General features: G+C 44.8%; 1 protein-coding gene across 1 annotated transcript in view; it reads right to left on the bottom strand.

The window, feature by feature from the left end:
- DIS3L2 (DIS3 like 3'-5' exoribonuclease 2) overlaps window positions 1–13,439 on the bottom strand; it is a 180,493-nt gene that overhangs the window by 53,563 nt on the left and 113,491 nt on the right. The window contains exons 13-14 of the mRNA XM_063167119.1: window positions 10,857–10,964; window positions 7,163–7,396 (exon numbers count right to left, since the gene is read on the bottom strand). Coding sequence (XP_063023189.1) covers window positions 7,163–7,396; window positions 10,857–10,964 — 342 coding nt within the window. The remainder of the gene's footprint in view (window positions 1–7,162; window positions 7,397–10,856; window positions 10,965–13,439) is intronic.

Here is a 13,439-nt window from a genome sequence, read left to right as displayed (position 1 = left end):
GTTCTTATTCAACAGGTGTCAGTAATAAATATGAGACGAAGAGAATGGTCAGCATTGGCCCAAGGCACTGGATTGGCAGGGAAATCAGATAAAGTCCTGTCAGCTCTGCCACCAACACACCATGTGAGCTTGGGCAACTGTTTCACCTCTTCATACCATTCCCATTGTCTGGAAGGATGAAGCCAGCCTTCCCTCTGATACTTGCTCTGAGGCTAGCAGGTGAAAGAACAACTAACACTTCTGCTGTGTCACACAACATCTCAAAATTAAACCAAAAGACCTGGTTTTTACAGGGAAGTTTCTCAGCTTGCACGTCTGCAATAAATTTACTAAAACTCAAGGGTTAAGCTGTGTTTGTTTAGAAGAAAACCACTCGTACACCATCAGAGGTCTTGAATATCTGAACAAGTGGCTGGAGTACTTTCTCCAGGAAGAATAAAGTCATAACCCACTCTTGCATTACTGATGGTAAATTAATGCCAGAGCACCACTGTGTGGGGAGCTCCTTCCTGGCTGTGTTTGCCCAGACATCTGGCTGCAGTGGCTCCCGGCACAACGCTGCACAGCCGAGCCCTGTGCTCCAGCGCCCGACTCCCCGCGCGTGCCGGAGCCAGCTCGGCCACTGCCCAGCTGCTCCTGCTGGGACACAGCTGCTCGGCTCCACCGGGGAACGGCGGGACGCGCCCGAGGACATCAATCCTACTCACACCCCTGGGAAGACTTCATTAAAACCCCAGGGCAAAAGACTAGATTCGGAGAGCTTTCCACTCAAAATCCTAATTTAATCAAATTATTTTAAAACCTCCTGGCAACGCAAACATCTCTATGCAAGCAGAGAGATGCTCAGCCAACACACATCCCCTCTACAACACGATCCCAGAACTCCTCCATCCCATGCGGATCCTCGGTGTGTGCGCAAACTTCCTGACCTAAGCTGTAGCTGCTCCTGACCACAGTGGTGACATCTCATATTCTCCTGCCAAGCACCATGTTCCTCTGTGGTATGGCAAGGAAGACATGCTGAAAATCCTCCCTATTTTTCTGACACACCTTTGTACAGCTTTGTACATTTTGGGTACTCCTGCAGGAGAGTACCATTCCCCAGGAGGAAGCTGTGGCCTCAGATGCTCGTTTTGATGTATTAACTGGGGCTACACAAAAGACACAAAATCCCCAAAGGAAATTAATCTCCAAGTACATCCAACACTCCCCCAGCTGCCTTATGTATCACACAGTATAAGCAACTATCCATAATGATCATATAGCACCTGCTGTCCCCATTCTGGGTTTCAGTGATGTCTCTTTAACCAGACATCAAAGAGAAGGAGCAGACAATGCTGGAATTGTGATAGGAAGTGAATAGTGAAAGCTCCTTGTCAGTCTGAGTTTCCATTTATCTCACAGCCCCGTACACACTGCCCACCCTGCCTCTGCTGGCATGTTCATGCACTTTTGCTGTAACAGCCTCTTTAGGAAGGTAAAGAGGCAGTTTTCAGGCTTTTATAGATGGGCCTTTTGGATTTTCTCTTGCACCAAAGCCTAGTGCCCAGCCAGGTACCTACACCTCAACCTACCCTGATGGAACCAAATCCGAGATGAATTTGGTACTCTCACATGCCATGCAATGAGCACCACGACTTTCTTTTTGAGACTGACCAAGAGATGCAGCCCCTGCTCCACTCAGGGGCTGCAGAAAAGCCATTTACTCCTCCCTTGAACAGTCCACACACTCAGTGTGCCGGGGAAGCACATACAGCAGCCTTGGACAGAAAACTTAAGGATCACTCCAGAGAGTAGCCAAGCCAGGATGAACCTTTCTGCCCCAACTGCATTTTGAGACATAAATTCAGAATATGCTATTAAAGAAAACACATCAGATTGAAGTCTGTGCAACATTATAGCCCTTTTCTGTCCCATCTAAACACTTCTTCCAACCCTAAGTCTTCCATTCATATACTAATTAACTGTATTTTGCACACAATGACTGTTTAACCAGGGTAGAAATATTTATTACTTTCACAAAGCAAGAATAAAAGACTGTGAATGCTTACTATACAGATATGAGGCAGGAAATATGACAAAACAATTTTCCATAATTATTTCCAGCAGTTGCTCATATTGGAAAATGTTAATAATGAGAGTAATTCATTTGTGGTTCTTGAGATTTACAATTAAACAGCATTAGCAAGGACAGTTGTCTAAAAATACATCTTTCTGCTCTATCCCATTAGCTACAACCAAAACCGAAATTTCCCAACATACAGTTCCCCAGGCAGTGTCCTTCCTCCTCCTCACCTTCCATGTGTGAGTGGCTTGAGTCAACTTCTCAAAGCCATTTGCACCAAGCAGGCAGACTAGGTTCTGAGGGCTTCAAAACCTATATAGAGCTGGCTACTAAATCCCAGATGTCACATACCTGGGTGGTTTGGAGCTGGCACTCTGCACACATCTTGGTGTTTGGGACCTTTGTGCTTGTTTCCCTATGTTTCCTGAAGCTCTATTAAATGCTCTCTTACTTCAGCAGTACCACCAGTCTTAAATAAACAAAGCTATTCTCAAAGATCACTGATTTCCTTATCCTCAGCAGCCATGGTACAAGACCATAGGTGTCCAGCGTTCTACAGAGCTACAACAACACAATTTTTACTACCTCTAAGTTACTCAAAATAATACAGACCCATAGGGAACAGCAACCCTTGCTCGCATGACAAGACAATGGCATCCTACACAAGCCGGGAACAAGCACAAGTGAGACCATTTCACTACCAATTCAACACTTAAATTCGTGTAACACTCTCATCTTTGTCATTTTTGCCCTTTTTCCCCTTCCCTTTTCCCACACACCTGCAAAGCTAAATGTCTGTTTTGCAGAAAACAAAGAGAGAAGCTATTCTAGCAAACAATTCAGTGCCATTAACTGGTACAATGCAAATGCACTTTGGGTTGTTCTCACAAGAACTTTGGTCAATGCTGATGTTTTGAGCGCCCAGGTGTAAATGTGCTGGTAAAGGTAGAATCACTGGCACAACAAAAGGAAATGCTTAGCTCACAGAGAGTTGTCATAGAGACAGATCAGCATCCCGGGGTATTCTCATTTTAAAAAGGCACAGAAATCCTTTTTAACCTGTCTTCCCGTAGGCATCTGTCCTCGTGATTCATTTCTAAACTGCTGAGGCCAAAAGAGAACCATTTATCAGCACGTCTCCTCTAGGCAGGCTGGAGCTAAGAAGCTTTTCTGCAAACTTGATGGTTTTTGTTGAAAGTAAGTTTCTATCTGATTCTCTGGCTAGTGTTTCTAAAAGCTGTGGGCTGGGGAAGTGATCCAGCTTCAAAGTAACCTGGCCAGGAAAAAAAAAAAAAAAAAGAAAGCTGTGGGTTGTGCTCACTTTGCTTTTTAAACCAGGTCAGATCTCTGCTCCAATTTATAGACTGGCTACACCAGGAGCTGTGAGAGGACAGCACAGAGGGGGCATTTCATGGTCCTGTGCGGGAAGGAGGTGTGAGGGGGAAGACAATATCGTAAATACCTGAACATTTTTTCTTAGTCACATACAAGACTTCTTGCTTTGCACCTAAAAGCTGCAGCTCTGAATGAGAAGGAAAAGAAATACATTAATCTCTGTCTGTGTGGACAAAGTTTCATAAGCTTCTTAGCTGTTGAAGGTGCAAAATCTTTAAACCTTTAAAACTCAGCTCAACTGCTTTTTGGAACTAGGAAGCTGGCAGGCAGCACAGGAAACCATATTCTAGGGAAAAAACCCCAGAAGGGGCCTATGGGGACAGCTGGATCCCCACGGAATGACAGATGCGTGGCTCTGGTTGCAAACATGGTCCTCAGACCCAAGGTCCAATGCAGCAGGATTCTCTGCAATCCCAGCAGGATTCCCAGAGCTCAGCAGAGGCATGACAGGAACTGGAGAGTGGGGGGAAAGAGGGGTCACAGGTATGTGGGTTAAAGTCATGGCCAGGATTAAACTAAAGCAGGAATTCAAAATTGCACACCCCCAAGAGGCACACACATACTGACACTGAACCCACAAACTCTGAGCTTTCCAGACTGTGTACTATCTCTGTAATGTCTCATGGTCTTTTGTGTGACACAGATATGTAATTCCTAAGTTATTAAAATATATATATATATATATATATATATATATATATATGTATATTCTTCATAAGTTGAGCTATGGAGATTCTGCTTCTAAAATTGCTGCTAAAGGATAAAACTATGGGCAAGCAGATGCTGCTCTCACATTAAGTCATAAAAATTCAGCAGTGACATTCAAAGAAGAAACATTCTTCTCATCCCAGCAGGACCAGCCTGACACTGCTGCATCCTACTGGAGCCATTCTGTGTCATGTCCAAGGAGCTCCCTGGCCACGCAATATTTCTGCTGTTATAAAGATATGCCCATGAATTGCTTCATCTGAGAAATGTTCTTAGCTTTGGGGAATAAATCCTAAACTGCATGGATACTATGGGACACATCAGTATCAGTCCACAGAGAAAACTGAGGCAGACAGGGAGAGCACTGGCCCAAAGCCACCACAGCCAGTGGCAAAGGAGAACAGGAGATTCTTTCCCCCAGGATTTTCTTAATACCAACAGGAAGCACATGAACACTTCACACTGAAAAATGGCAGGGTGGAAGTAAACAAAAAAAGTTATCATTGTTCAATCAGGAGTTACCCCATGGCAGAACTCTCAAACATAACACAATGTATAGGAAGAGGGCTCACATCCCTTGGAAAAAAAAGCACAGAAGTCATCCATGCTCAGCCACCCCCTCCCTTAAGACTGTGAGATGATCATTTCCTTCACTCACATATTTATTTGGAATCCGATAATTCATTGCCCCAAGCTTCCTGCTGGAGTTTGTCTGCCATTGTTCAGGATTTACATTACTCAACAGGAAATCAGTGAGAGGTCCAGTGATTAGAAAGGTGTGTTTCCCATTTGGGCCCACCCTTGCTTGCTCATTTGGGGCTGGAAGTGGGACATGGCACACAACTGTGCCCATGGGAACTCAGGGAACTGGGGAAGCAGGAGTAGAGGAGTTTGTCCCCTTCTATTAAAGGACACAGATTGCTTTGTCCTGCCATATGCCACTGGCCACGTCCTCAAACCTGTCCCTCAAACACTGTTCATATTCAGGCCTTGGAGCAACCACTTCCTCCATGGGCTGGGGAGGGTGTAGTTTATCAAAATAAAGCTATCAGGGCAGTACTTGACTCCACTAAGTGTGGTGAAAGTGTCCCTTGATCTAAAATATGCTTCCTTCTCAAAGACCATTACTTTGACACTCTTGCCAGGGGAGAGAGATTCTGCACAGTATAAAGTGGCATTTGTGACACATAACTCAGTTTATCATGATGGCTGGGAATAGGCTGAGCAGGAATCAACGGCCTCTGGTGCCCTTAGCTGTGGCTTTTAATCCCAATCTCACAAATGATGCTCCAATATGTTCTCTTTAATGGCTCCTCTGCAGGAGCACAGAGCAAAACAAAACACAGCTAATCTTTTATGGGCTATCACTGGAACAGGATGCTTCCCTGGCCAAATCCTCCCATTGAAAATGTCACAGCTGGTTTAAAACATATTTCCCCTGAGGTTAGCTTGATAACAGGTAACTCAACTTGGGGGCACACAGCTAGCAGTCAGCACTACACTGTAACAGTGACTTGTGGAAAGCAGCTGGTGACCTTTCTGGGCCACAGCTTCCAGTCATCATGGACTCTTTTTCCAAGCCAGATACCTCCAAGGCTTCCCAGGCAGCTGATCTCGTGCAAAAGCTGTGATTTTTATGTTTCTCTAGCATTCAGGGTGTGCTTGGGAACAAAGGCCCAGTTTATTAGCCATTGTGCACTAAGCCTCAAAGAAGGAAGTCTCTGTTCCAGAAGAGGTTTAAGAAAACTTCAAAGTGGAATTTGATTTCCAAAAATAGTTTTCAAATTAATTTAGGGAGACCTTAAGCAAATGACCTTGCTCCAGGCTCACTTATGTGTGCTGAACCAGTCCTCTGAGACCTCCTACAACAGACGTAGGCAAGACAGCCCCAGACACTTCACTGCCTACAGCAGGTTTATCCTAAAATAAAAACTCCTCTGCTGAAACTCAAAATACAAATTTGTCATTCTGTCCATCTTAGACATGGGGGAAAGCACATTGCCTCTTCTTCACAGCAGCTCCACCAGAATGTTGAGGAAGGTCACAGATTAGAGACACCTCTTGCTCCTGTTGCTCTGCAATGATTTCTCTAAAATTAGACTTTCTTGCAACTGGAGACAACACTACAATGCTGAGTCAAATGGAAGGGTTTCAACATATATCTTACATACAATAGCCCTGTTTACACCACTCCTAGCTTCTTTCTCAGCAATATCCTTATGTTTACTCACACTCATTTTGCAAAATGAAACAATAGAGCTTCCTTATATTAAAAGATTATTTTATCTCCTGCTCAGGAAGACCACTGGGTTCTACAAATTACTGGAACCTCCTATCCAAAAAAACTATCAGAAGCCACCTCAGAGCAGCTGAACATCACGCAAAAGTATTTTTTGCTGTGATAGCCTAATATATCTGGATCTCCTTGTAAAACAGAAATGACACATACCACTACTGATACAAGATTATTTAAATCACCCCAGACAGAAAACCTCCTCACTAGCATTTTTTCCTCTGTAACACACCCAACACTTACAAGTATTAGCTTAGATAACATTTAGTCATTTTCCCAGCATAGAGAACCGCTGTGAAAGCTGTGGAAAACAAGAATATTGCAAGCACAGAAAGAAATGTGGAGGATGAGCCTTTCCCAGTGAAATGTGCATTAATATCTGAACTGCACGATAATGAATGACATTGTCATGATTTGTTTCACTGCATGAATTACTTACCCAGTCCAACAGGGTTTTAGGATTTTGAAAAATGTTGGAAAATGGATCACTCCTTAAAAACCAGGGATTTTTTTCTTTTCATCCTACTTACTGCTTAGGGTACATAATTTGATGCCGCTCTTAAGACAACACTGGCACTCAAACCTGCCTTTCTATTCCAGCCTTGATTTTACCCTTCAAGTCTTTAGACTGGTCAGAAAATCCGTAGAGAGCACAAGGTGAAACTGCTGTGGTGGAGCCTGAAGGGGCTGGACTCACTCACCTGGTCTAAGTGCAGGGCGCCCTCGGTGAAGCGCTGCTTGCGCAGGCGCTGCGCCACGCGATGCAGGCTCAGCACAGCCTCCTGGATCTCAGCTATCGAGTGCTGGGGTGAGACAGGGGGGAGCTCTTCAGGTGCCAACACCTTCCCAGGGCTGTCAATCATGCTCTGGGCATGGTCATAGCTGAGCTTCACGCAGGAGCAGATGACCGTCCTCCCAAACCACTCGTCAAGGATCTGCAAAATTGCCAAGTGGAAATGGATCTGAGGACTCATTCTTCTGGTGCACAAAAGCTTGGGGAGTTCCACAAACACTGGGAGGAATGACAGCAGACTTCCCCACTACCTGTGATCTCTGGGTGAAGATCTTGTCCTACTGAGACCTTCAGGCCTTTTGCCCATGCAGATTCTCTGGCATCTAGTAAGGTGTATACCAAGCAACAGGTAACAATGTACTGTGCACATACATAGGAGACTGCCTGGATCTCCCTCCTCTACCTGACTTCCCTCCTCCACAGAGCTCCAAGAACTACAGACCATCTGGGAGCTGAACCCAGTCTGTTGACACACAGGTTACCAGGTGCAGGAGTGACAACAGGCAGACACACACATGCCAGAGAGGTTCTCCTGCCTAAAACACAGCAGAATGGCCTAAAGTCTGGCCACCAGAGCACAAGAGACTGGTCTTAAAATCCTGTTTTCAGGAGTACTGCAGGAACCCCAACATCTGACTAGCACTTGTGAAAGTGCCTGAGTAGGACTTCAGTGGGTCTGGAGGAGAGATGGGACAGCCACTGACCCCTTGCTTCTCTGATCATGTCCATGGTTCTAGGTCCAAACTCAAGCCAGGAACATTTCTGGGCTTCCAAACTACTTTGGAATTGAGAGGAAAATATTCAATAAACTGCTTAAAAATTAATTTATTTTAAACCAGAAGCCACTCTCATTTAGAATTCCCTAAAAGAATACTGGTGTAAAAGTAGGAATTCAGAATCATTTCTAAAGCAGACAGGAAAACCTATTTTCAGCTGACATATATAAGAGAATCAATCCAACAGCTCATCAAGACAGTTATAAAGTGCCAAGGGACATGGGCAGAAGGATTTTCACAAAAGTAAAGAGCATTGGCATGAGGGCTCTGGAGACAGATGCAGTTTGTGATAAACCATTCAAAGCACAAGTGGTCAGAGAATGACTGAAGAATTGTAATTCTGCCTTAGCTGCCAGTGCCACCTTACTCCTCCATCAGCCCAACAGGACAAGGTAAATTCTGCAAGTGACAGAGTCCAGGGAGAAGGGCGAGCTCTCTAGAACAGCCTTATCAAGGACACTGCTTCAGAGACAAACCTTCCTCTTAATAGGAAGGGACTGATTCCCAAAATACCTTTGCTGCCTCCTTCCCTAATGCATCACAGATGTGCTGTATAACTCAGCAACCCAGAGCTCTGAAAGTCACAGGGCTTTTAAGGTTATTTCTACTTCGAGAGTGCTTTAATAGCAGAGATGCAGCAAGTAGCATCTTGCAATGTAAAGTACAGCTCATGGTTATTCCCTGTATCTCTTCTTCTGTGCTGTGGAGAAAGAAAGGAAGAGAAAGAAAAAACAAAAAAACCAAACCAAACCAAACAAAACAAAAAAAACAAACCCAAACTGGAGATGTTGTGACAGTGGTGAGTGGTGGCAGCACCTGCTCTGTGTTCTGCTGCATCTGTGCAATGCAGCTCAGCTTCTTGTGGTGATGGGGGATGCATGTCCAGTAAGTCAGCAGCCCCTGCTGCTTTGGAAACCCCCCCAGAGGAATGGGCAAGCTCCCATGGGCTGGCCCATGTACCATGGCTGAGGGATGGGCAAGGCACAGTGGAGGAGCAACATTTGGGGGTTGTGAGCTGGGACCTAGAGATTACAATGACCAGCCCACAAGATGAGTCTGCAAAGTTTCCCCCATCACAGCAAACCTGGTGCACCCAGAGTCCACAAAGAGCACCAGCATCTAAAGGATTTCTAAAGTTATGATAAGGTTTCCCCAGTTCTGCCTGCTTTTGAGCAAAATCCATAGTCCTGAGCAGCATCCTGTCCTCACTGTCAGTGCTCTCAGGGCTCTCCACCAACAGCTGAGGTTCAAGGGCTGTGTTGGGGCCTTTGACTCACCCCCCTTTCACCCAGCAGAGTGTCAGGGAGCATGTGATCCTGCTTGCACTGAGAAACAGGTATACTAACACCTAGAAATACCAGCTTTCAGAAGAATGCCCTCCTGGGCAAAAGCCCTACAACCACTCTTCCTCTTGGAAAGAATAAATTCTTCTCCGGCCTTCACCTGACATCCACATCAAGTGACCTCAAGTAAGACTGTAACCCTGAAAGGCCTTGTAGGAGAAACCAGTTTGCTGAGATGGCCATGGGCAGTCTGCTCTCCCAGGGACAGCATGGCCACAGCCCAGACCACTCCAGAGTCTGCTCTCTGAGCTGAATGCTACAGCTCCTCTATTTTCTCACTGGTCAGACAGGGTTGGACTGAGCAGTGCTTGAAACACAACCGATATATTGCATGGAACAAGAGACAAGATGTAATTAAAAGCTTATTTTAATTAAGACTTGACTTTTAGCTGTTCAAAGACAACTCAGAGTCAATAAAAGGTCTACCTAGTAGAGTCTGCTCTTAGAAGGTCTCATGAGCAATCATGCTGTTGCTACAGGAAGGTGAACACTTTTCACAGCAGACAAATACAACCCACTTCAATGCCAGAGCAGGGATTCACTGCAGAAATACAGAATCAGGTTGGCAACTGTATTTTGCTAAGGCACAAAGATAGATTCAGCATCCTTTAGAGCAGCTGGGACAACAATAAGGAGGTGAATCTTTGTGGAGAATTACCAAATTGGCACAAGAAATACTGTCTACAGAAAGATTTGTAAATATAATGACAATGGTTAAAAAAAATCTCTGAGTACAAAAAGTGTATTTTGCATAGACTAAAGTGTGCTCTGGTACTGCCCTCCCTGATTAGTAAGGGGAGATTACTAAGGGGACCCTGTGATCACCAAAGAGAAGATTTTAGGGTAACAAAGAGTGTGGGAGAGGAATAGGGAGAGAAATGAAGACCTGGGGAGTGGTGGAAGGCAGCTGCAGGCAGCTGAGTGCACCAACAGACTGCCTCCACTACTGCTCCCTGGAAATAACACATGCAGAGAGGATGGAGCCATGCCTTTGCTGAAGGGCTATCATGCTTTATTTGGACTGATGTAATTTGCAGCTCTGAAGAGGAATTAAACAGCCTGTTTAGCAGAGAGGCCACAGAGGCACAGTGCTGCATCTGCCGCACTGCACAACTGCCTGTGAGCTCCAGGAAGGCCTGGAGTCAGGGGCACAGCTCATCCACCCAAAGCATCAGCTCTGAATTGCTGCTGGAGGTAAGACATTACATGGTTGGGTGACCTGGCAAGGAGCAGGACATTCTTCATTCCTCAGATTCATACAAATGTTCATCCTCTCCCAGCCATACTGAGAGATGATTTCAGTTAGAAATTCCACACTATGTATTCAGCAAGACAAGACATAGGGACAGTCTACATCCTCCAGTATTGTTCACCTTTGCTATCCACCTGAGTGTTGAGGGATGACATTTTTACCATTACAAGAGACGGGGCTGGCCATGAGGAAGGATTGATTGGCAGGATGATTGCCTGCTGCCTAAGGTACCTTGCCTTCCGGAGTCAATTTCCAAATCACAGAGAACGTCAGTCTGTCTTGCATGGGATTGAGACTGCAGAGCTCCTCACAGAGCAGCCTGGGAAGCATTGGGATCACCTGTAAGAGAAGAGAGCCTTGGTGAGACACAAGCTTTTAGTGGGGACAAGCTTCCCTGAGCAGCTGGTGAAGAGAAAATATGTTAAGCTGTCAGCATCACATTCTCTGTGGCAGGAGTGGCCACGTCACAGCTCTGGGATGCATCACCCATGCCAGAGCTGTATCACATGGCAGAGAGTGTGCTGGCATGGAATGAGGAAGAAAACCAAATCCTCTGAAATGAGAGGATTTCAGACATGGCTAAGACCACCAATATCCACACCAGCCCCATCCCTCAATGAGACCAGAGGCAGTTTTAAGTCTCCAACCTGGGAATCATCCCAGTGCTCCTCTCTGAAGAATGGAGTAAGCATCCTGGAGTGATCTGCATCCTTGGTTATGCAAACACTTACACTGCAACTTTTAAGGTCACAAAGTTTGCTCTTTTCCACTTCTTTGCCACTGGGAAGAATGAGGAAAGGCACATCAGGAAATTTAATGTTGAAGAAACATGGTCCTGGCAGTCAGAAGCTGGAGAGGTTGGATTGGGGAACTGCGTTTCTTGCTTTCCCACTGAAAACCATGTAACCAAGAAGTAAATCCAAGTCCACTCTCTGCAGAGCATACATGAAACTTCTCCTACGCAACACAGGAGCCTTGCTTGGCTTCAAGATTGGATCATGCTTTACAGCACAGACGGGAACTTGTAGATGCAGGTGAGTAAAGTAAAACAAACGTACCTGTGTTATGACTATTGACCATGCTGTTTGCAAATGGAGAACAATTACTTTATCATACTTAAAATTTGAACAAAATGTCAGCCAGCATAAATTTCTGCAGGATTTTTTAACCCATGTCCTAATTCCTTACAACTAATCAACATTTCTGCTGCTGAACGTTGAATTACCAAATTCCAAATTACTCACCTGACTACATCAACAAAGCTGAAAGCTTTTGAGCATATTCATATTCATGCTAGAGCAAACCTGAGTAGCTCCGTTTCCACCATCCCTGAGTTATTTCCTAAGTGAAGTCTGTATTAAAGATAAGCTTTAGCAGCTGCTTAATGAAGCAAAACTCATTATTTGAGTTTCACTTCTGACTTCCCTTCTCATTATTTACCTTTGTGAAGAAGCAATAACTGCCCTCAAAAAACCACTACACTACTCCTCCAGTTTATTTTGAATGGCAACATGGAATGGTGCTTTTCAGAAAAACAGAGAGAAATGCTCTACTTGTGTGCCATAAAGTAATTTAGCTATTTAATTTAGTTTCCGTTTTGACTGCTCTGTGTGCCAGCCTGTAAATATAGGACCAGCAGGAAGCTGACTGGCATACAAATCCCAGCTCTTCCAAACTCTGACACCTATTTAGTGATTTCACAGATAACTTTCCTACCTGGAGGCAGGAGAACCACTGTTCTTCAAAACAGTATGAAAAAACAGTCTCAGGTGCCCATTTTCTCCTCAGGTGCCCACAGTTTACACTTACCTTTTGCTCTGAAGGAAAGACTTAAAATGTTTAATCACATTTGTGGTTTGGCACCAGAAAATGACTATAAATCTCTTCTAACTGCGGTGCACACTAGTGCCAAAAGGTTAACTGCATGGTCTGGGGCTCTCAGGGAGTCACACCATGAATCAGCAGCCCTGGTTCTCCTGGCAGGTCACAAGGGCACAGCCTATGATAAGCTGTTTCCCACAACACAAAGCCGCCAACTCTGTTATTGCAGTTGCGAGCAGAACGTTAACAATGCTGCTACATTCATAACTCACTGCCCTGGTACGTGAGCCTGCCCATGCTGCCTGCAGGGACCCACAGGGGTATAAATTCAGTGTAAGTGATGCCAACCCATAGCAGAAAAGAGAGAAAATAGCTTTATAGACTCTCGGAAATCCCTGCCTGCTCAAGATCACCCATGGCCACCCTAAGACCCCGAAGTTCAGGTCACAGTGAACAAAGTGCTAGCAATTTAATAAAAGCTCCCATGCCCTTTCCCACCCAAATTAAAAGCTGCTTTTCTCTCTCTCTCCAGCTTTGATAATCTGATAACGGTCTGTACTTACTGAATATTTGTGTGCTTTTGCACATCCTCTTTCCCTTCCCATCTCCTGGAGCAATATCAGTTTGCTAGAAAAATGCCTGCGTGGAACATGAAGGCCCATGCTCGCTTTAAGTGTACTTGAGCAGGATTAATATCCAATTCAAGTGGCTGTAATTCAGTGGAAGGGCTTTCAATGATGTGAAACACAAGCAAAGCTTTAACTCAGATCATAATTACAGCACAAAACACTCACCAAGCAATTAGCTGTAACAAATCTACTGTTAGGGAAGCATCAGCCTGTGTTACCTTTGTTTTACAGGAGAGAAACTTTAGGCAAAGTAACTTAACCTAAGCCATGGAGGAAGTCTCACGGGAGAATAAGAATGCAATCAACCTTTTCTTGGGCTCAGCAAACACATACATAACATAACCTGACCTTGCACTGAAGGTAT

The sequence above is a fragment of the Melospiza melodia genome, chromosome 12 (assembly GCF_035770615.1).
Source record: "Melospiza melodia melodia isolate bMelMel2 chromosome 12, bMelMel2.pri, whole genome shotgun sequence".
NCBI lineage: Eukaryota > Metazoa > Chordata > Aves > Passeriformes > Passerellidae > Melospiza > Melospiza melodia.
This window is presented reverse-complemented; position numbering and strand designations above follow the sequence as displayed.